The 22,581-nt window shown below is 33.6% G+C and overlaps 1 protein-coding gene across 6 annotated transcripts in view; it reads right to left on the bottom strand.

Annotated features, from left to right (window-relative positions):
* LOC130623807 (squamous cell carcinoma antigen recognized by T-cells 3-like) overlaps window positions 1-22,581 on the bottom strand; it is a 51,536-nt gene that overhangs the window by 5,723 nt on the left and 23,232 nt on the right. For all 6 annotated transcript variants that reach the window (XM_057439326.1, XM_057439327.1, XM_057439328.1 and 3 more), the window contains 16 exons: window positions 15,348-15,474; window positions 14,613-14,717; window positions 13,339-13,463; window positions 13,088-13,147; window positions 10,537-10,580; window positions 10,013-10,074; window positions 3,003-3,127; window positions 2,573-2,728; window positions 2,055-2,159; window positions 1,952-1,985; window positions 1,674-1,784; window positions 1,508-1,570; window positions 1,290-1,348; window positions 1,022-1,128; window positions 548-660; window positions 89-165 (listed from right to left, as the gene is read on the bottom strand). In XM_057439326.1, coding sequence (XP_057295309.1) covers window positions 89-165; window positions 548-660; window positions 1,022-1,128; window positions 1,290-1,348; window positions 1,508-1,570; window positions 1,674-1,784; window positions 1,952-1,985; window positions 2,055-2,159; window positions 2,573-2,728; window positions 3,003-3,127; window positions 10,013-10,074; window positions 10,537-10,580; window positions 13,088-13,147; window positions 13,339-13,463; window positions 14,613-14,717; window positions 15,348-15,474 — 1,473 coding nt within the window. The remainder of the gene's footprint in view (window positions 1-88; window positions 166-547; window positions 661-1,021; window positions 1,129-1,289; window positions 1,349-1,507; window positions 1,571-1,673; window positions 1,785-1,951; window positions 1,986-2,054; window positions 2,160-2,572; window positions 2,729-3,002; window positions 3,128-10,012; window positions 10,075-10,536; window positions 10,581-13,087; window positions 13,148-13,338; window positions 13,464-14,612; window positions 14,718-15,347; window positions 15,475-22,581) is intronic.

Genomic DNA, 22,581 nt, shown 5'->3' with positions numbered 1-22,581 from the left:
GAAGAGACTGAATTTTTGTCATAGAACATACACACATCAGTACTTTTGACATCAAAGTTCAAAGCAACAAAGCTTTCTTAGCTCTTACCTTTTTCTTCTTTTCTTTTATTCTTTCCAGTTGCGTGTCCACTTTCTGCTGAGCATCATCAACTTCTTCCAGTGTTCCTGAAATCCAGTTGCAACAGAACTTTTACAATCTTTTTTTACATTTTAACAATAAACCTACTCAAAAATTTTTTTAACAAATCACTGTGCCGTGTAGTTCACATAATTTAACAAAGCCAGAAAATCGAACATCGAGGTTGCTGTTTATGGCATAATAAAAATCCTATGTTCGTTCTACTCAAGCTTTCTCCCCTCTCCCTACTCCACCAAACTCCCCACACACTCGATTAATCAGCCCTCGTAGATACGTCCTTACTTAATACGCTACCTTTCCTCGAAATTTCAATTTAAGCCGAAAGAGCACCCAACTACTGACGCACATATACTCACCTTCACGTAAAAGAGTAGGAGCGCGTAAGTAGAAGTTATTGTATTGACTCACCGTACTGACGTTCAAACTTGATGAAAGCTTCGCAAATACTTTCTGGCTGGTCGAAGCTAATTTGAACAGCTCTCTGAAATACACGTCGCACAGTAACAACATCGGAAAACAACCTGTTGTAAAAAAATTGATTTGGAAAGATTTCGAAACAAAAACTAACAATAAGTGTCTTAAAACGGATCGATGCAACTAATAAACAGCAAAATCATTACTGTATTCCTTTTTTCTGGGATTTCAAAGGTTATCGTGTTACAACACAACAAAAAACAAAATCTCCCAAACTTCAATACACTTGTAAAAACCATAGACCGGACAGAACATATAGAATAATCTGACGCGTTAGTTCCTTGACAGACCGGACAGAACATATAGAATAATCTGACGCATCTAACGTTAGTTCCTTGACAGACTGGACAGAACATTAAGAACTATCTGATAATCTGAACTAGTTTGTTCACAGCCAATACAACTTACATCAAGTAATGCACATATTCCATCCACATCAATGGGTCACGCGAGTGCTTTTTCATCACAGTATCCCACAACTCTTGCCCTCTTTTTACGTTTTGAAGATATTTTGCCTGGAACAAGAAGTTGACAGTCAACAATTACTTTATCTTACTAATAGTTACTGTAAATCTGGAACGCACAAAATGCTTTTATTACATAATCTGAGCATTTGCAATCTACATGCAAGGCTTCACTTGAATCACAAAAACTTTCAGTTTAATTCTACATGTACCTCTATATGGGCCCATTCTCGTAACAACACACAATATTTGTCTCCTTCCAAACCAAAATCTGAACGAAAAAAAAACTGAATTTGTTTATATTATCAAACAATCGTCAAACTATTTACCAAGTCGGATTTTTAAATATTCTACAATCAAAAAGCATTCTTTGTTAAAAAACAGAACAAAACAAACAAAACAAACACACACACAGAATGTAATCACTTACAGTGGTTCATGTATGTGATGCCAGACTCAAATGATTTATGCAGTTCTTCAACTTTATCTTCCTCTGAAACATGTCAAAAGGTAATATTAGAAAAATGCTATAGAATTACGTTAAAAGATAACGACGCGTAGCCTTGAAGGTACTTCTCCACATTAAACCGACATACCGAACGCCCACTCACTGATCCTTCGACGATGATAGTCACAATTGACCAACCAAACTTGCAAATATTCGTTAGCATTGCCGAAGCCTCCTTTTAATGACTGGTTAAATACCTCTGAATAAATTCAGTAAAAAAAACAAAAAAATTAAACAAAATGTGGCTTCAGTTTTCAAGGAATTTAATTCTTACACATCGACAACATCGAAAAACCACTGAGCATGACATAACCAACACAACCATTGCAAGTCTCCATAAAAACAAAGAACAATAAAAATCTTCACCTTTATATTTTTCATATGGCAGATTTCCACGTTCCTGTAACATAAAAAACACATATCAAAAGACATCTTACTAAGATTGAGCAGAGCTGTTTAAAATGCTTACCAATGCTTTGAGATAGTTCTGCCATAGTTTTCCAACCCACGGACAATTACGCACTGCTCGCTCATGTACTGGAATAGCAACATTTACCAATTTCAATTTGAAATCCTTGATAAATAAAAAATAGATATAAAATGCATCCCCACTTTGACTTTGATTCAGACTTCTCACCCATATAGCAGACTTCTCACCCATATTAGACAAAGTTTGTTAGGAGAGGTTTGCAACAATGAAGGCCAACACATAAGACGCATTACTTAGAAATTGCTTGTGTTTTAACATGTAAAATTGTCAGTTTTTTTAAGTATTTAAACAGTGCGGCTTATTTAAAAGACGCCTAAATAATTTGATAAGGTTGATTTTTGGTAGTTTTTATTTTAACACTAGCAATCAGAATAAAAATATATAAAGCACTCACTAAATAAAAGAGAAAAGAAAAAAAGAAAATAAACAAAGACACATTCAGTTGAAGCATTCATCTGAATGACATTTTTAACACAGACGCAATGCTTAAATCCCACCAAAAAAGTTGTGTATCTTTCCCACAAATCTTGCTGCAAACAGTTGTCCTTGATTGCCCGTTCGAATATGCATTGTATCCGAGCTGGATCGCCATCTTTCATTTCAAAGTTGATATATTCGAAATATTCAGCAAGTTTATTACCCTCAGCTGCATGCTAAATAAATTTTTACACCAAGATTTTCAATTAGAATGTAGTGAATAATAAATAACATATATAAATAACATTCAATAGAGAACTTTGGAAGGTAAACAAAGTTTGTAATTGTCAACACTTTCTTCTCTGTTGTAAATTTTTGAATTTCCTTAACTTTATAGAAGCAAAATTGTTAAGACTTTACAATGAAAAAATTGCCCAAAAGTAGTTAATTTTTTTTATTTCTTATTTTATTTGTGAATATTTATTATGAACAATTAAAGTCCTCACTTACTAGTTTTTCTTCATATTCCATGCACAGTGAAAGTTTCTGCGTAGCCTTGTCATACGCCCGACGTGTTTCTCCAGGAACGGTTTCAGTTGACCAATCATCAAATATCTTGTAGGTGTCTGCCATACCTATGTGCGATATGACATACTTTGCATACAGGTGAATATTTATCATAGCACATACAGGTGTTTGCTGCTTGGCAGTATGTTAGTGATGAACATAGTAGTTCTTCCTGAATATGACTTACACACATTATACTCGCCCATTATGATCAGAGGTCTGATCAGGGTGAAGCATTCTCTGTTGAGAATGAAATATGGATGTGCTATGATAAATATTCACTTGTATGTATACACACCATCCGGATAAACTATCTGAGTTCATCACTAAGATATTGCCCGCACGTAATGTAGTGGGTTTGTCTGCGGCTCCCAGTTCTGGGGACCGCGGATCGAATCCCACTCGCTGCTTGGCAGTATGTTAGTGATGAACATAGTAGTTCTTCTTCAATATGACATACTTTAATAAACAAATCAAATCAAACAAATGTCAAATACAAAAAAAAACAGAAAAAAGCAAACCAGAAACAACTTGAACAAGGTAATATGGTACAATGTGACGTGTTTGACGTGATTTTTATGTGAATCATCTCAATGTTTTTTTGGTAAGATATTTATAAGAAATCTGAAACACAGTAATTTCTTTACTAATTCTATTCATAAAGGGATCCCGAGGTACTTTTTGTTAAAAGTTCATGTAACCCCAGATATCATTTTTTAATTATTTGTTTTTCTTGCCGCCTTGATGGCCGCTTCGATCTTCTTGTTAGTTAAAAATTTCAGACTAGCTCCAGTTTTTTTAGCGGCACGTGACCCTATTATGTAGTATTTCAGTAGCACTTACAAATTAATGACTTTCACTCGCTATTATTAATGACTTTCATAGCCGAAAACAATTAATATACTGTGGCAACAAAGTTAAAAAAATTCAACAGACTTTCCACATGGATCTCTGTACGAATGATTTTTTTTTGTTTAAAAAAACTAATTCAACATGATATTCTAGCTGTCTAAGCAATAAAACAAAAAAATAAGATATTAGCAGCAGGTGTGTGCATAATTTCTTTTATTTCAAACTAGTCGATTAGGCCCGTGGAAAAATCCACTTAGGCAGAAAAACAATTGAAAAGTTCTGTCATTTGAATTTTGATGACATCAGCAAATATTTCAGTATATTGAATATGCCTTTTACTAAAAAAAATAATCTGAAAATGCATAAAAAGAAAGTATATAAGTCATAATTTAACAAAAAAGTTCTTAAAATCTAACACAAAATATCAAATGTCAAATCGCATGAAATCCTCCCAACAAAACTTCAGACAAAATATGAAAAACAACGGCGTGCAAGGTGTAAAATCTAGTTAGTAGAAAGTTACAACATTGACAGTCACAACCCAGACAGTTACGACAACAATAATAATAATGTCAGAAATAACACATATCTCAAATATGTATACATCTTATTATGTGATTATGTTGAAAACCTTCAATATTTTAATCTGAAGTGTCCAAAAGAAAGGCTTGCAACAGTAAGCACAGATCTATGAAATAAGTTCTTTACGCATTTTAAACATTGTCTTTTCCCTAAATGCTTATACAACAATACAACCTGAACAATATCAAAAAGCCAAACTTAAACAAACACAAAACACCTAAAAACAAAAAGTTAAACTTTGAAAAATCATTTATTCGGTTGCATACCATCCTCTCCCGCAAAAATATGCACAAAATGTAAAAATTAACCGGTCAACAAAACAATTTTTTGTCTAATAATCCGTACTGACTTTACCAAACATTTTAACCTGAAATGTCGAAAAAGCAATGAGCAAGGAGTAAATTTCAAATCAACAAAAATCATTATTTGAAAACATTGTATATATCCTATATGTCCTTCCTCACAAAAGTTTACAATAAATGTAGAACACAAAGGTTTATGAGGAGCAAATCAAAATATGAACAAAAATCAGTTCAATTGGCATACACTTTTTCTCCACAAAAGTGTAAAAAAAGAATGGTTGTAGGAAATACTTCTGATTCAACAAAAATCAGTATTTGCATCTTGTACTCATTAAATATTACCCAAAATTTCAAAAAACTGTGATTTGGAACGCATCAAATTTATAAATAGAGAGGGATCAGTCATTTCGGTATGTTGTACAGAGTCCTGCCCGGTAAGAATTTATACAAAATATAAAAAAACACAAGTTTTTTCGGTGTTGTACTCCCTCAAAAAAGTTGAAACTTTTCTTAATTGAGACAAAATGCCATAAACAAAAACATTTTAGTTAGAACATCTAGAACAACAAAAATCACTACACTTAAGGTACCAGAATTACTACATGTTAAATAAAAATCGTTTCGTCATATTGCATGTAACCGATGTATATAAGTTTAGTTACACAAAATGTGAAAAATACATTATTTGCATACACAAATTGTGAAAAATACATTATTTGCTTAAAAGTTGTTGTGGTTTGTTAATTTAAGCTTAAAATGTCAATTAAAATAAGTTACAGTCACATTCTTAGCAAAGACCACTAAGATTAGCTTACATGTAAAAAGCAACATAAAACTGAAGCTAACATAAGGTAGCTACAGCAGCTAATAGCTGGTCACTTAAATATAAACTGGAGACTTAGCTAGGTATAAAGAACATGGCTACATATTTATAAATTCCTAGCTACCTAGCTAGTTGTTGTTGGTGTGGTTGATGCTAGCTAACAAACATGTCTCGCATCAATAATATCATCAAAACTTTAAAAAACATAAACAAACCTTTCTATACTTCATTTATATACCATGCCCCTTTTTAAATGCTTTTGTAAAGATTTATTTTGAAGGCAAGAGAAGACAAATGCTTAAAAAGGACAGCCATCTTTTTTGCAAACACAATTTCCGTTACTTTGTGCTAAAACTTCATTTAACAAACCACACAAAACTCGCGGCTTTTCACGACAAAGAAGACATATTTTTTTCGGCAACATCAAAGATTTTTTTCGGCAACATCAAAGGAAAATGACGATATTAACTTTGCCTGTTACAGACACACAAACAGACACACTCTCCGTATTATTATAAGAGATTTAAAAGAATTTATTTCAACAAACAGGCTGTAAAAATTACTGATCTATAACCTGTCGACCTAGGCGGGGTATTATGCTCAAGTGAGTATTGCCAACCTTGTTCTCAACAATCCTTGTGAACGAGGTTGCCTAAGTTCCTCAGTAGATGGATATATTTTTTATTAAAAAATATTAAAAAATCAATAGAAAAGAATTACTTTAAGAAACTACTTTAATTTATCAGACGATACAGAGAGAGGCAGAACTTACTGTCTAATTAAAGTTTGTTTTTATGATATTCTTCCACTATGTACTGCAAACATCAACGTAGTCTTGTAAATAAACTCATCATTTTTCCCTTTTGGGATAGCCCCCTAAAATAAGCAGGGTTACAAAAGCAGGACAGACATCGAAGCGCGAAAGCAGAAAAGAGAGACAGGTATCCTGTCTAACATCAACGCTGCTCTGTACCTCCATGATTAGACCTTTTAAAAGCATACATCATACATTAATGCCCAAGGAAACCCTCATAATTCACAATTTTTAGCGACGACTAATAACTGCAGTAGCTATATTCGCACTTATTAGAATACTGTGGCAGCTTCTAAATTTTTAAACTTAACAAAACACAAAAAATGTTTTAGCTACCTCCTAAATAAAAAATATTATTTTTACCGGAGAAAAGCAAAGAAAAATAAGAAATAAAATAATAATAGTTAATTGCGCAAATATTTAAGTTCAACGCAGAAAAAACAGCATTTTATTAAATATATTTTAGCGTTTTCTGCAATGATTTAATCAAACTACATTGGTGACAAACTGTTTTTAATGATGCAGTTTAAACGCAAAACTAACTGTTTTTTTTGCTAAGAGTTTATTGTTCATGCATTGCTGTAGGAGGCAACTGAACTATGCTGTGGTAAAACAAATACTTTTTCCGTTGTTATATCCTTGGCTATTTTTTACACGTCTGCAGCGCTTAAAATAACGGCCGGTCAACGGTCACTGACCGCCGAATTTTGTTAATTGACCGTCAGGATCACGTTACGAGCGGTCAGACTGACCGGCGATCGATTCCTTGCTTCGCAAAAAAAAATTTATTTATCTTCTATTAAGAATAGGTAATAATCTTGCTTCACATTTATTTACCATTGATTCCTACACATTTTTTCATATGGACAATGGAGCAGTGTTTTCAATCATGCACCAAAAACACTTTAGTCACTTCAATAATGAGCACCTGGAATGTCTGTAATGTTTGTATAAAGAAATTATTTACTATACTAAAAATCAAAGAAAAAAATGACTTGAAGTACATTTTTTTTTTGCTTATTATTACTAAACATATTTGATTTCTATTTCCCCTTTTAAAAAGATTTTTTAAACTTTATTTAACATGTTTTTTCTTTGGTATTACATTACGAGAACATTCGTCCGAAAGCTGTATTAAGATACAGGACACCTAACCTCTCCCATGTTCCAGTTATATTTAACTTGCAAGGGTGCGCACTCTTCTCGCAGTATTCTCTGTGACAATGAAGGTCGGACTGACTTGTGGCATGGTTCCAAATGGTCTTCCGTCTTTCGTTTGAGTCTCAGTGTAATGCACCAGCCGAGCATAAGAGTGTCAGCATGAAGGAAAGTGGCCGACTTTAATGTTCTCTATACCTTATGTTCTTCATAAAAAACACAAACCGTTTTTGATCGTGGTATTCATTTAAATTTCACAACAAAATAACGTCAGCAATTTCTTTGCCGAAGCAACTGCGGTAACTTCATGTTTTACGTTGGCAGTGTGCCATGTGCAACCTAGTTCCCAGGCAGCTTGCTTTTATGAGCGCAAGGAAGCAAAAGTTGACTAATTATCGTTCATTGTGCATTGACGAAGTACATCAACGTGAAGGTAGGTCAATGGGAATTGTATTTCATCAGGGAGGCATAAGAATAATTTAAAACATCAAAGTGGAATAAATATCAAATTTCGTAATTAAAACCGTTTCGCAAGGAATCACATATATTTTTGACCGGCCATTTTGGATCTCCAGGTCAGTATGACCGGCAGTGGTCAAATATTTATTTTAAGCGCTGCGTCTGATCGCACAAGGCCTAGAGACTTTTACCTCCGATTTTACCACATCAAATTATTGCCAACACGAAGGTACGTTTTGAAAATATGTCGGTAATTACCTCGGCAAATGCGAGTGTCGTCTCAAATTACAAAGGTTGTAACCGCCCTTAATCCTATTCGTGCTGGAGGGGGACGGGTGATGCAGCCCCTCCCCCCCTTTAACTTTTTTTATAACTTTTTATGGGGTTATAGTCACACCTTGATATTTTGTTACTTATATTTGACTTCCAAAATATATCCTTTTGAAATAAAAACCATACACAAATGTGTCACATGTTGAATGATCAGTAACTTTCACAACCTGCGTCTTAAATAAAAGTCCTTTGAAATAAAAATCATGCACATTTTATTTTTCGTTTGATTGCTCAGCTATGTGAGAACATATGCAGAATTATTTCTATTTTTTTAAAAAAAATAATCGTTTGTAAAGAACTTAAAAAAATAGTTGTTCATAGAGAGCTTTCGTTTCACTTTCCTGTGCGGAGGTATATGTTCTGGCTATGCAGTGAGTAATAATTAAAGCGCTACTGAAATAATACGTAACAGGGTCACCTGCCACTAAAAAGACTGGAGCTAGAATGAAAATTTTTAACAAAGAGGAAGGTCGAAGATAAACAAGATGGCGGTCCAGCGACAAGAAAAATATATATTTAAAAAGCTATATCTGAAGTTACATGAAATTTTAACAAAAAGCAAATATATCTCTCATTTCTCAGGCAAATCTTTCAGATGAGTCCAACTATTAAAAGTACCTCAGGATCCCTTAAATATATGAATCAGGAAAAACTTGTAAACACTAATTTATATGTTAAAACATATTTCTAATTAAAAAATTAGTAGGGTGGGAAGAGAATGAAAAAGAAGATATGATAATCATCAAGTAAAATTGTAAGTTGTAGATTCCAATGGAAGAGTGCAATGAAAATTTCTGATACATAATCGAAGCTGGGCATTCAAAAAAAAGAACAAATGTTTAAATGAAAACTAACGCCTGAAAATCATTTTATAGCAAAAACGTAGATTGTTACTGTAAACATCTATAAAACATCTGAAAACATTTGCTTCTAAAATTTTAAACAGTATTGCAGTATTTTCAGTCCACTAAATTTGCACATTTTTCCGTATTAAACTATAGGAGAGACAAATAATACCCCATCAAAAAAATGAAATAACAACTCTTAAGCAAGGCCTTGGTATAATAAAATTACAACTATGCGTAAGATGAAATGCTTGGACATTTGTCATAAACTGTGCAAACATTTTTTAAATTTCTACTATCTGTATTAGAAACGAGAAAAGTTAAAAAAGAGCTTAAAACAAATGACTTTTTCCTTCATTGCCTTTTAAACCCTTTTCCAAAGTCTTTTCCAAATTAAACTTTGCCCCTGTTGAAGCCAGCCAAATCAAAGTTTTCAGTGAATTTAAGAATTCAACTTGTGCATAACGTTAACCGTTTGCCGAAAGGTGTCTTGCCTTCGTTTGGCAGAACTTTTAAATCTTGCAACATTTAATGCTTTGAATTTCCAAACAAAGTTTAAAATTATTAAAAGCAACTCCTTCTCCAACTAATACAAACAAGGCAGTGTGAAATAATTTCTGGTAGTAGAATTGCTACATCATAAAAAGAATATTCCTCCTTAATGGTTTATCATTTTATATAGGAGGCGGCACACATGTTGTAGGGACTATTCCACTGTCACTGTCATAAACTTTTACTTGTGAATTTATGAGAATAGAAGAGATTAAAATTGAAAAAATTGTTACCTAGCAGTGGCACAGAGAGTTGTCTTCGAAAAATGTATGATATGCGTTCAATTTGACTTTGTCTAGAAGTAGTAAATGCAAGAATTGAAAAGGTTAAGGAGTGCTGATAAAATACTTAAGAAAAATACATTCTTTGTTTTAATCACCATGAAAGAACTTAGTGCTATCTATCCAAAACATGCTAATAAAATTATGAGTAACGTATGATTGACACTTATTACAACATAGTCTAACAGGTGCCTTGTTGTCTTTAAGAAGAAACATAGCACAAGCAATGATTAAAAAGTCTGAAGAATAAATATAATAAACAATTGAATGCAATATGCTGAACAATTTTTAAATTGTTGTCATTGATAACTTAGTTTTAAGGTCACCTCAATTAACTGTTTCTTCCGCAAGAAAATAGAAAAATTTATTGTCTTGATGATAATCCTTTTGAGGTAACCTCAAAATCTCAACACATACAGGTCCTGAGAATACAATATTACACAAATGCCTACGTTATGGTCAAGTGTTATACTCACACTTTTGCATCCATTCCCACTGTATCACCAGAATCTTGCAATTGCTACAATATAACAAACAAGCCTATTGGTACAATACAAAGAAAACATTTTCAAATTAGAAACTATTTTAAAGAAGAGAAATTTTAAAGAAGTTTTAAAAGTAAAAAATCTGAAAGCTTTGTGTGTTTGTCTTAGCACTAACAAATTTCAAGATGAAAAGGTAAAGTACCAATGAAAAAACATAAAAACTTGCACCATACATTTTCTAAGAAATGATTTTTTTATATAGATAGTAACTATTTAAACTGTAATTTAGGCTAATACTCTCGCAACACACAACTTTAATAGATGTAACCAATCGGTCTATTGAACTTCATCAACTAACCTATTGATAAGTTATAGTAGACATTTCTAATTCCTCTGCTTGTTATTGTCAAAATTTGTGAAATGAAAAGTACCAGTACCAATTTCCTCTAATATAAGACCTGTCTTCTATTACTTGAAGACGCCTGTGAGAGGGGGCTATAATTAGAAGGACGCTAGTATAAGAGGGGGTCTCATATTTCTAGAATGAGGAGGGGAAATAAAATTAAAAAATGCAATATCAATGTCTGAGTCCATTTACGAGTCCAAGTAAATTGTTAATTCTTATGGCGCAGAGTTGTGGACACCTGAGTCGTCAGTGAGTTTAAAAGGATTGCCAAGGTTCAGTTCCTCTAAAATTCCTAGTAGCTCCTTGAGTTTCGCTGCACCCACGTTTATGCTGTCCATTAGCCAACCAGTTGTAGCACTTTTCGGTACAGTTTGCTTTAAAAGATTTGTTCTAACAAGGGTCTGGCACTTGTAAATATTTGGTACAATATTTTGATTTTATTTAATCGTGATTTTTATTTAAGCCTGATTTAACATTGTCTATCATATGGCAAACACTCCCAAAACCTGTTTAACCCACTTTTGGGTCAGCTCCTCATTCATCCAAGCATTTTTATACAATGTACAACACACTTATTCCTAAACTTTCATGCAAAGCTTGAAATTCCTTGACAGCAGTATAAAAAACAATAAAGGGCTTAAGCTTAGTGCTATCACCTCTGGCTGTAAGTACACAGAAACAAGAACTTTTTTATGTCCTGTAGATTTCTTGTTCAACCGTTGTCTCAGAAACCATATAATTCAAACCATTGCAAGTATATTGCCTGAAGAAGCATTTCTTTAAATGGCAAGCCTGAAGGATATACGATATTAACCTATCAATTAAGTGAGCAGGGATAGTCCATTTCTCTTGAGAGTTTTTCAAGCCATCCCCTGGAAGCAACAAAACCTTCCTTCTTGTCATCATCCCTGCAACTTTCATCATAAATCATTTTTGATTTTTGTGTAATCAGTTTTCTTAAACACATATAGATGTCTCGAACTTTGATGGAGTATCCATCTTATATTTTTCATCTAATCCTTCCATTGCAAAAGACCTTCCACCTCCCGATATTCTTTTTTTATACTTGCCTTTGATGTGGTCATAAAGGGTTTTCGTGATAGCATCGTGGTGTTTTCACCAATAGTGAAACCATCTTTGTTGAAATGTTAAATTTCCATGCAACAGGGTGATTTCTGTGTTCCCTAGCATATTTACTAACCTCTATTTTAAATGAGAGTGTATAACACTTCCCTTTTTCTTCTGCCTGACTGTACTTCAACACCAAGAAAGGAAGCATGCAACTAAACGTTGATATTTTTGCAGAGCGTTCGAACTTTACCAAAACATTCGAATAACATTCAAACTTCACTAAAAAATTTGAACTTTGCCAAGACATTTAAATGTTTAGCAACAAAAAATGGTTTGTGCTTTGGAATGTAACTTCAAGATACAATGTTGTTTACAGTTTTCAACTGTCATAAGAGTGCATCATGTTTATTGAAGAATATGGACACCTTCAAAAGGAGAACTTTTGTTCGTTCAAAGAGGATTTTCTTGCAGAGGCCAAACTTCACGATGCTTATGTCGTTGGTGTTTACAGGAATGAATTCGTCATGTCCCAATATGTCTATGCTTCTTTTTTACTTCTCGAAGGCCCACAAAGATACACAAGTGAAAGCCAAAATTAAAGGAAAAAGAAAGTGAGAAATAGAACTTGTTGTCCTTTGTCTGTATGCATCCTTACTGCCAATATTAGTAAGAAAGAATGCCAAGTTATGAGAATTTTGCAGAATGAAATAAAGATAATAAAAAAGACTTCTATTTCATTGGCCCAATGATTCTGTAATTCATAATATTGTAGGCAAAATAGCTCTTTCACTCAAGTTAAATTGCATTTTCCTACCTCTACTACTAAGTCAATGGCGCTGCAAATCAGGAGCTTAAATTATACTGTTTCTAATATAAGACAGGTGTACTATTAATTTGGCCCAATCTTAAAAAGGGGTTAACAATTAGAAGAGGGCTAGCATTTAAAGGGGTGGGTCTTTTAACTCTACAACAGACCTATAAGAAGTGGTTCCAGTATTTGAGGGGCCTCTTATTAGAGGAAATACGGTAATTCATCAAAAGTATACTAAATGGACCGTTGCTTACTTGATAGGAATCCAATATGGCAATTTCGAATTCACGATATCCATCCCAAATTGAGGAGCCCTGAAGCATAAAAGTATTTTGGAGCTAGTCATATTTCATAAAGTTAATAAATGAAAAATTATGTGTATTGAAAGAAGATGTGCCAGTTATGTGAATCAGTACAACAAATATAGGGCTAATATTCTAATACTAAAAAGTTTACTTGGAAAGATAAAGACTCTAGTAAAAAAACATTTTGTTAATTTGGCTACCTCTGTCACATGCAATCCAACTGATGTAATAGCACTTTCGAATACGTTTCGAGCTCGTTCAATATCGGCTGGAGATTCGATGTTATTCATCATATATTGACAGTATTCGTGCCAGATCTTTATAGCTAAAAAATTTTTGGGCATAAAATAAATTATAAACTGTTACCTGTAAAACCTTGTATCTGTTAGGAGTAGATATATTAAGAAAATAAACAAAATATTGCACAATAAAATTATACAATTGATGAAGATAAAATTGATGAAGAAGAAGAATATCAATAAAATAAAGATTTTGTGTATATCCATCTATACTTTTAAACTACTTCACTTGCTTTGGTTATCTACAAAATTTGCATAAATTTGGACAAAAAAAGGGCATGTGCTATAAAAATTTATTTTGAAATATAGTTACGGAAATTTGTATAAAAAAAGGGAAAATTTATGTATATTATTTCTGGTTATACAAACTTTTTTAAAAGTGGATACAAAATCACATATCATAAATTGACGACCTTGATTAAGCTTTGTATGATTGCGTCTTAACTGTTTTCAAACAAAATACGGCATGTTTTAAGCGTTTTACAATTGGTTTTTGACAATTTCAGAACAGAATCAACATTCATTAATTTTTATACAATCAGGTTTGGACTACTTTCAATCACAATACGCTGTTGTTTAAGTTTTGCAATTGATTTTGGTGATTTTAGAACAAAATACAGCGTATTTAAGCTCATCATTTCGATGAGCCTAAAAATGATGAGCCTAAATACGCTGGTATAACATGAGCCTAAATATGCCAGTAATTCGGTATGACAATTCATATTGGCAAATTAAAATACAATTTGTATGAAAATTTGTGTGATTTTTGGTAGAAAATTCATACGAAAACCGTGTATAATTATCTGAATTATATGCAACTAAATTTGTATATATTCCTAACTAAAAAAATGTTAAATTTGAAAATACAATATTTTGGTTTTGTTTCTATTATAGGCTTTACTTGAAGTATTTTGTTAAAATTGTGAATCTAGTCTTGTGCTCAAAGGTACACCGTGAACAATGTACAGAAATATTATTTAAAACAGACTAGCCATAGTTGTTTTGTAAGAGGATTATTGGAGGTTCCCTAGATTTGATCTTAAAATCAGCATTCTCACACTCAAAGAAGCACCACCTGAACTTTTTTCTCGCAAAATAAGCTGCCACTCTTGAATAAGTCCCTACGTAGCAGGGATTGCAGCAGCAAAAAATTAGTATAAAAGTAAAGTACTTACAAGCATAATCTTTAACTGCCAGTTCAAACTTTGAGACTATAAATTGTTTTTGTTCAGGTATAACAGCCAATGGTAGTTCATCTTGAAACCAATCCATCCATAATTCTAGATAAATTAAATAGATACATAACAATTTGACACAAGGAAAGAAAGTGCATTTTAAAAAGCCACCTTGTGAAAAACCTTAAAAAACAAATTGTCAGGAAAAAAAGATACTGCCACTTAAGACATCGATTAAGTGTTAACAATCAAACAAGCACTACTACTCTAATAAACACCCAGGGTTAAACTTAGTTAAGGCCCCTTTTGAATAGTCACCCATGCCTAAACACACTTAGGATAGGTATTTAGAATTAATAAACATGTGATTTTGAATAATAAATTTCCATGTGCGATGTATAGAAATTAAAATGACGCATAATAGCCAACAGATTTATAAGTGCGATGAATGACTGGCACAACAATGTTTTTTATTATATTTGCAGCCTTCTAAATAAGCGCTCAGGTTAAATTCATAAATAAATATACGCCCAGAGCATTAATTGGTTGAATATGGCAAACTGGCCTAGATTTGGAATTTAAAAGAATGCTTTGCTACAAAATCTTGGTTAAAGAAAAACAAACTACAATGTAAGGTAACTACAAAATATTAAAATGCAACCCTCTGTTAAAACATGTTAATGCAATGAAAAATTTTTTTATTAAACAAAACTCTGAAATATGTACTGTACTAACCTTCAGTTAATGGATAAATGTTTGACATATTTTCTCTTGCGTTTCGCAACTGATCAAGATCTCCTGATGCTCGAAGAGCTGTAATCAGCTCTACATGCTTATCATATTGGTATGGATTTGCCTCTGACTAAAATAAAAAAATAAAAATTAAGTTTCAGTAATCTTGTCTCTTTTTAATGAAAAAATCTTATGCAAAAAAATCCTAGATAAAATATTTCTAGGATTTTTGTTGCATAAGATATATCTTTTATTTTTGAATTTAATTATATCATGGAAATATTAGTTTTGGCTTGCTGTTGTTACATTATATAATGCTGAATCAGCATGTTTTACCACATAAATGGGCCGCTTGTTTGGAAGAACTTCCTGTTACAAATAGATGTGACTTGCCAGAGATGTATCAAACAGTTGATACATCTCTGGCAAGTATCAAGTCACTATTTTCTCGTCAGCTACTGTACTGCAGTTTTGTGACTGTTGTCATGCAAACCGTAGTATTCATTGATAATTTATTTAGTTGGCTTAACTTTTTCAAGGGATCCCTGGTTTATAACCATGTATAACAAAAATCGATATTAAGCACTGTAAATTTCCATGTGAGTGTTTATCACAACAACGTACATATGGTATTAAGAGTCACAGATGTGACAGTGAACTTGTAGTACATAAGAATTTTGTACAACAGTTAATTGCAATGGATTTTTACAAGGGCTAACAGCTAGTGTTATTTACTATAATACCACCCTCCACTATTTTAACATAAAAATTTTTTCATAAACTATGATGACCAGACCATTTCGTGAGAGGCTTACATTTGCACGCCCCCACATTACTTGCAAAATTGTTTAGGCTTGCGATCAATCGCACACACAAATCAATGCTTTTTTATGTGAATTTTCCCAGATAATAGAAAAAAACAAAAAAGCAAAAAGGAAAGTTAAAGAACAATGAAAGATGTAAAGTTAAAGAAGGTCTTATCGTTGACTTTAATCTTAATTTTCGGAAGCCTATTTAATCGAATTGTGTTGCATAGTGGCTGGACTATTATTAAATATTGTTAAAAAATACAGTGATATTTATGTTCCGTTTAGTAGCATTTTTGGGATTTGATAATTCAAGTTTTATAAAAACTTACTACAATATTTTAATTTTTTTATAATTGCCTTTTGGAGAATTAAACTTAAAAAAATAACTAAAATAAAATAAGAAAAAAAACAAAAAATCTTTGACAATAATGGAATATTATTTTAAGTAATGATTTTCATTATCCATGGTTAGTGTTGTTAGCATTGTAAGGTTAAATACCGTTGTTAGCCACTGTTCAAATTTTTGTCATTTAATTTACATTAAATATTATTTGTTCCACAAGTAGTTACAAAGTTTAATTAATGACTTCACTTGCAATTATTTGTACATGGGTTTGAATTCCTGGCCATGAACTTTCATGGAACTTGATCTTTGTATGTTCCCAACTCCAAAACAGTATCCCTGTGCGGTGTACAGGGTAAAAGGAATTTTGTTTTTACTTTTTACCTCTTGCAAATAATTTTGTAAGATTGCATGCGCATTGCACACATGTACACTGCACACACGCAAGGATTTGTTGAGGTGTGTGATCCATCGCACACCCACCTTAAATCTTGCAAAATGGCCTGGATGCCACAAGTATATTATTTCCATCCAAATAACACGCCAATTGCACAATCACTCATAGTGGGTTTGTTGGGAGAAAAATATTTTTGCTCAATTTAGCCTACTTGGGATAGGAATTTTACTTACAATTAATTTTGTTATATCATTAAGAAGATTAGAATAATCTTTATAAGAATGTGATAAAAATCTTCATTAAACGCAGATTCCATCACTTAAACCAATAGTTGTAAAAAATGTTGGTCTAAAGCTTCCTGTATGCTGCATACATTAAAAATGACTGACACATAATTACACATTTTTTTATATACAACTCATTAAGCAAGTGAGCTGGATTTGAAAAATTATTTAACAACTGCACTTCTGTACAAATATAAGCACAAGCAACGCAAAAAAAAGAGACTGCTTTCATCATCATCATCATCATCATCATCATTCTCGGCTTAACGTCCGTTTTCCATGCTAGCATGGGTTGGACGGGGTATATTAATGACCCTCTTCCAATCTGATCTAGACTGTGTTAGATCTAAACTCAACTTCCTCTCTATTAAGTCTGTCCTTATAACCTCCTGCCAAGTCTTTCTCGGTCTGCCTCTGGGCTTTGCCCCAGGAACTATCAAGTCTCTACACTTTCTTACCCAATTATCCTCCTCCATTCTTTCCAAGTGCCCCAGCCAATTCAATCTTCTTATCTGGATAACATCTTTAATTCTACAGAGACTTAGCCTGCTTCTTAGCTCATCTGAACTCTTTCTGTCTCTCAGACTGGCATTACACATCCACCTAACCATTCTCATATCATTCCTTTCTAAACGGTCAAGATCTTCCTGCTTCACTGCCCATGTCTCACTACCGTACAACATAACACTTCTTACACAGGCCTCATACAACCTACCTTTTACCTCAATTGACAGAACTCTGCTAGTCAATAAAGGAAGTAACTCTCTAAACTTCTTCCAAGCAGAACCTATCCTGCAAGTAACACTTCTTCCAACACCCCCTTCACTGCCCAACATATCACCTAAGTAACAGAAGTTCTTAACTATCTCTAACGAGCCACTGTTGTACATCATTAAAGCTGGAAATACTTCATTCTCTATAATCTCACCTTTGCAACGCTTGCATACAAACTGTATGCCAGCTCTTAACCTTCCACTAATACTACTGCACTTCTTATGTACCCAATGCTTGCAAGTCTGACAAAAAATTGAGTTACTACCAACCCCTTTCCTGCAAACTCCACAAGGCCACTTTCCAACTACAAGGTCACACTTGGCTGCAATGCTACTTATCATGACTTTAGACTTTGCTGTGTTTACCTTCAGCCCTTTCTCTTCTAGTCTTTTCTTCCACTTCTCAAACTTTTCAACTAATTCTTCCATCGACTCTGCTATGAGAACCAAATCATCTGCATACAATAACTCCCATGGACAACCTGTTCTGAACTCCATCGACAGCGCTTCTAAGACTAGAATAAACAACAAAGGACTAAGTACAGAACCCTGATGTACACCAACATTTACACTAAATTCATCACTAAGTGAATCGTTAATCCTGACACGACTTCTAGCATTGCTGTACATAGACTGAACCATCGTAACTAGCCACTCATCCACACCTAATTTTCTCATAGCCCACCAAATAACTTTACGTGGCACTCTATCAAAAGCTTTCTCTAAATCTACAAAGGCAAAATAGAGATTCTTTCTCTTTCCTAAATACTTTTCCTGAAGCTGTCTGAGTAAAAATATTGCATCTGTAGTGCCACGCCCTGGAACAAAACCAAATTGCATCTTATCTATATCAATTCTTTCTCTAAGTAACTTATCAATCACTCTTTCAATAACTTTCATTACTTGATCAACCAACTTCAAACCTCTATAGTTACTCCTTTCTAATGCATCACCCTTGCCCTTGAAACAATTCACTATTACACTCGACTGCCACTCACTCGGAATAGCACCATCCTTTATAATCTGGTTAGCAAGACTTGTAATAAGCTCAACTCCAATATATCCAGATGCTTTTACCATCTCTGCAACAATACCTGATACTCCTGCAGCCTTGCCAATCTTCATTTTCCTAATAGCCTCCACTACCCATTCTGTCTTGATCTGCATGGCTGGCCCTTCTACGACATCATCATCAGACAAATTATCCTCGTCCCAATCAAACTCAGTGTTAAGCAACCTCTGATAATGATTCTTCCAAGCTACCCTTTTCTCCTCCTCTGTGCTAGCCAAAACACCTTCATCATTACGTATACACTTCTCACCTACAATATCTTGATTAGTCTTCTTCATTTGCTTTGCTATCTTGAATACCTCATTGCGCTGGTCTTCCCTTCTTAACACATCTGCAAATCTGTTTCTCTCTGCTTCTGATTTTGCCTTATACACTGCTGTACGAGCCCGACGCTTAGCTTCTAAGTAAATATTTTTACTACCACCTGACTTCCACTCTTTCCAAAGTTTCCTCTTTTCCTTTATACACTGGTCAACCTCATTATTCCACCACCAGGTTTGTCTATGTCTAGCTGGTCCTTTCGTCCACCCACAGGTATCATCAGAAGCTTCTAGAAGACAATTCTTCAAAGTAGTCCAAGTACTTTCAACATTGTCACTATCACATTGACTATTGTAGGCTAACTGCTGAACTTTTGCACTAAATTGTCTTGCTACAATCTCTTCCTTCAGCTTCCAGACTTTTCGACGGGGCCTGTACTTTCTCTTGGCTTCTCTGACACTCTTCAAGATAATATCACAAACCAGCAACCTATGCTGGGAAACACACTCTTCCCCCGATATAACTTTCACGTCCTTCACCACTTTCTTGTCTGACTTTCTAACCAAAAAGTAATCTATCTGTGTCTTACAACCACCTGACTCATATGTTATCAGCCTACTCTGTCTCTTACTGAATGATGTGTTGCAAACCACCATGTCCGTTGCCATTCCAAACTCAAGCAATCTCTCCCCTTCCTTATTTCTGCTCCCAAATCCATAGCCTCCATGCACACCTCTATAACCTTCAGATGACTTCCCAACATGACCATTAAAGTCGCCGCCCACCATGACAAGTTCAGTGTCTCCAAACTTTGATGTGACTGCTATTAACTCATCATAAAACTTATCTTTATCTTCCTCACTGAGTCCACACTGTGGAGCATAAACTGACAGAAAAGTGACAATCCTATTACCTATCAAAAACTTTATCACTATAATACGACTATTAACACGCATAACATCTATTACTTTTTCTACCCACTTCTCTGCAACGAATATGCCAACTCCTCCATATCCATCACTATTACCAATCCAAAAAAGCTTATACCTTGCCCTCCTACCTTCCACAAATCTCACTGAAGCTCCTCTCCACCTAACTTCCTGAACACAACACATATCAACAGATCTACGTTCTAACATTTCAACTACTTCACCTGCTCTACCTCTCAGAGTACCAACATTTACACTAGCCATCCTCAACCTAGTATTATCTACCTTGTGATGTGATAGCTGGGTAACGGTCTGACGATGCTCACATCTGACATTTCAAAACAAAAATTCCAAATAGCATCTTTGATAAACCTTGACTTTATTTTCAAGACCTTTCTTTTACCAAAGATACTTTTCTTTTTTCCCTTCTTACATAAATTACGACACTTAGTTAAATAAAATAAGCAACCATCAACCAACTTTGAAGTTCTACACGTTGACTAAAAATAAAGCAAATCTGACCAAAATACTAAATTGTTTACAAAAAAATCATGTAAATATTGAAATAACAACCTGTAGTTTGTTTTTTTATTGTGTTCATTTTCCTTGAATTGTGATGAAACAAACATGTTTCGTCGAGTGGATGGGTTACAAACTGAGCTAACAGCTGACAACAGTCTTTTTAGATCCTGAGGCCAGAAAGATGGTGTAGATATTTAGTTTGAAAGTGTGCAAAAGGTTTTTTGGGCCAAATTATGGGACATCTATTAAACAAAACATCGTTCAGAGCCAACTGATTCAACATTCCTAGTTTATTATGTTAGCAAAAGACCTTGCTTATAATTTTAGATCATTTAAAGTCTTAAGACTGAACAAATAATTTGTCCAAAAGACACGTACCATGTTTCCTCTAACAAACACCGCCCTTTATCAAACGCCAGACTTCTAGCTAGGTAGTTGAAATAAATGCCGCCTCCTATTAAAACGCTGCATCATGGATGTGGCATTTTATTAGAAAAATAAACCAAACAATGAAAACGGAGTTTATAATAGTTAACTTGTTTTCTGTTTACAAATCCTTCTACAGATAAAGATAAAAACGAATATTGCTTTTCCTTTTCAACAGTTCGTCATAAAGAATTTTTGCTTGAGTTTTACTTGGAAGCATAGAATGGGTTGAGTAGCGATATGATTGTCAAATCCTTTAAGTAATGTGGCTTAAATTTACTTGTGGATGGGTCCGAGGTTTGGCAAATCCATTGCTTCAAAAGAGAGTTGTCCTGTTCAAGTGGAGCTGCTTTATTGGAACAAGCAACAGAAGGTTTAGATGAAGATCAATCATCTAGTAATCCCTTCGAAATAACAGTCAGACATTAGGGAAAGCTTTCATGTCGTAGACGAAGATTAGGATGGCGACACGATATTGACGTTTTGTAAATCATTTTTTAACTTTTGTTTTTCTATTTTTAATATTTTACTTAAGAAAAAGAACATTCTTTAAACATGTTTTTTTGTATCTCTAAGTTTTACCTTTTGTAATAAACGCAGCCCTCTAATAAACGCCACACCCACAATCTTCATTTTTCAATAAACGACATGGTGTTTATTGGACATCGGTATACTGATTTTGGGAGCATCTAATTTGTGCGCCAGAAATAGAGACACATAATTTTAAAATGCTTGAGAATTGAGTTATTTCTTATTTTTTGGATACTCTAGAACCTGTAATTACAGAGAAGATATATTTTCATAAAGAAACTACGTTCTATACTTAAAAAGAAGACGCTGCATATGCTTAAGCCATGTATTTTTGTTGTCCTATTTTCATGAATACTCACAATGCTCTACAACTCGAAATCATTGTTATCAGAAATACAACAGACGCGTGGGATCAAAACAACAAAACCATCTACATAGATACCATTATGTAGCCTGTTTATTTTACAGAACTGGAACAACATGTAAAGAATCTTTTTTTCAAAAAAAAAAAAAGAAAGAAATGTCAAACGTCGTATTTCAAAGAAGATATTTTTTTGATAAACTGTATCTGTTTTGATTCTGTGTATTGGGGCTAAAGTGGGTTTTTGGCACAAAATATGCAAATAAAATAAGAAATTGAACGACATTTTAAACATTTTTCTCAAGAAAGAGAAGGGGTAAGAAGAGAAGCAAAGAAAAGAAAACTGTGGAAGTTATTTGAGCAGAGGGAAATAAAAGAAAATTAATAATGTTTATCACTTTTGCGTGTTTTATCATGGCTCTTGAATTGAGTTTATAGAAAAACAGTCTGTGCTTTAAAGAGGGGAAAAGAAGCAATGAACTCAGGTTTGTAACAATATTACTTTACCTTGCTTAGATAAAAAACTAAT

The sequence above is a fragment of the Hydractinia symbiolongicarpus genome, chromosome 13 (assembly GCF_029227915.1).
Source record: "Hydractinia symbiolongicarpus strain clone_291-10 chromosome 13, HSymV2.1, whole genome shotgun sequence".
NCBI lineage: Eukaryota > Metazoa > Cnidaria > Hydrozoa > Anthoathecata > Hydractiniidae > Hydractinia > Hydractinia symbiolongicarpus.
This window is presented reverse-complemented; position numbering and strand designations above follow the sequence as displayed.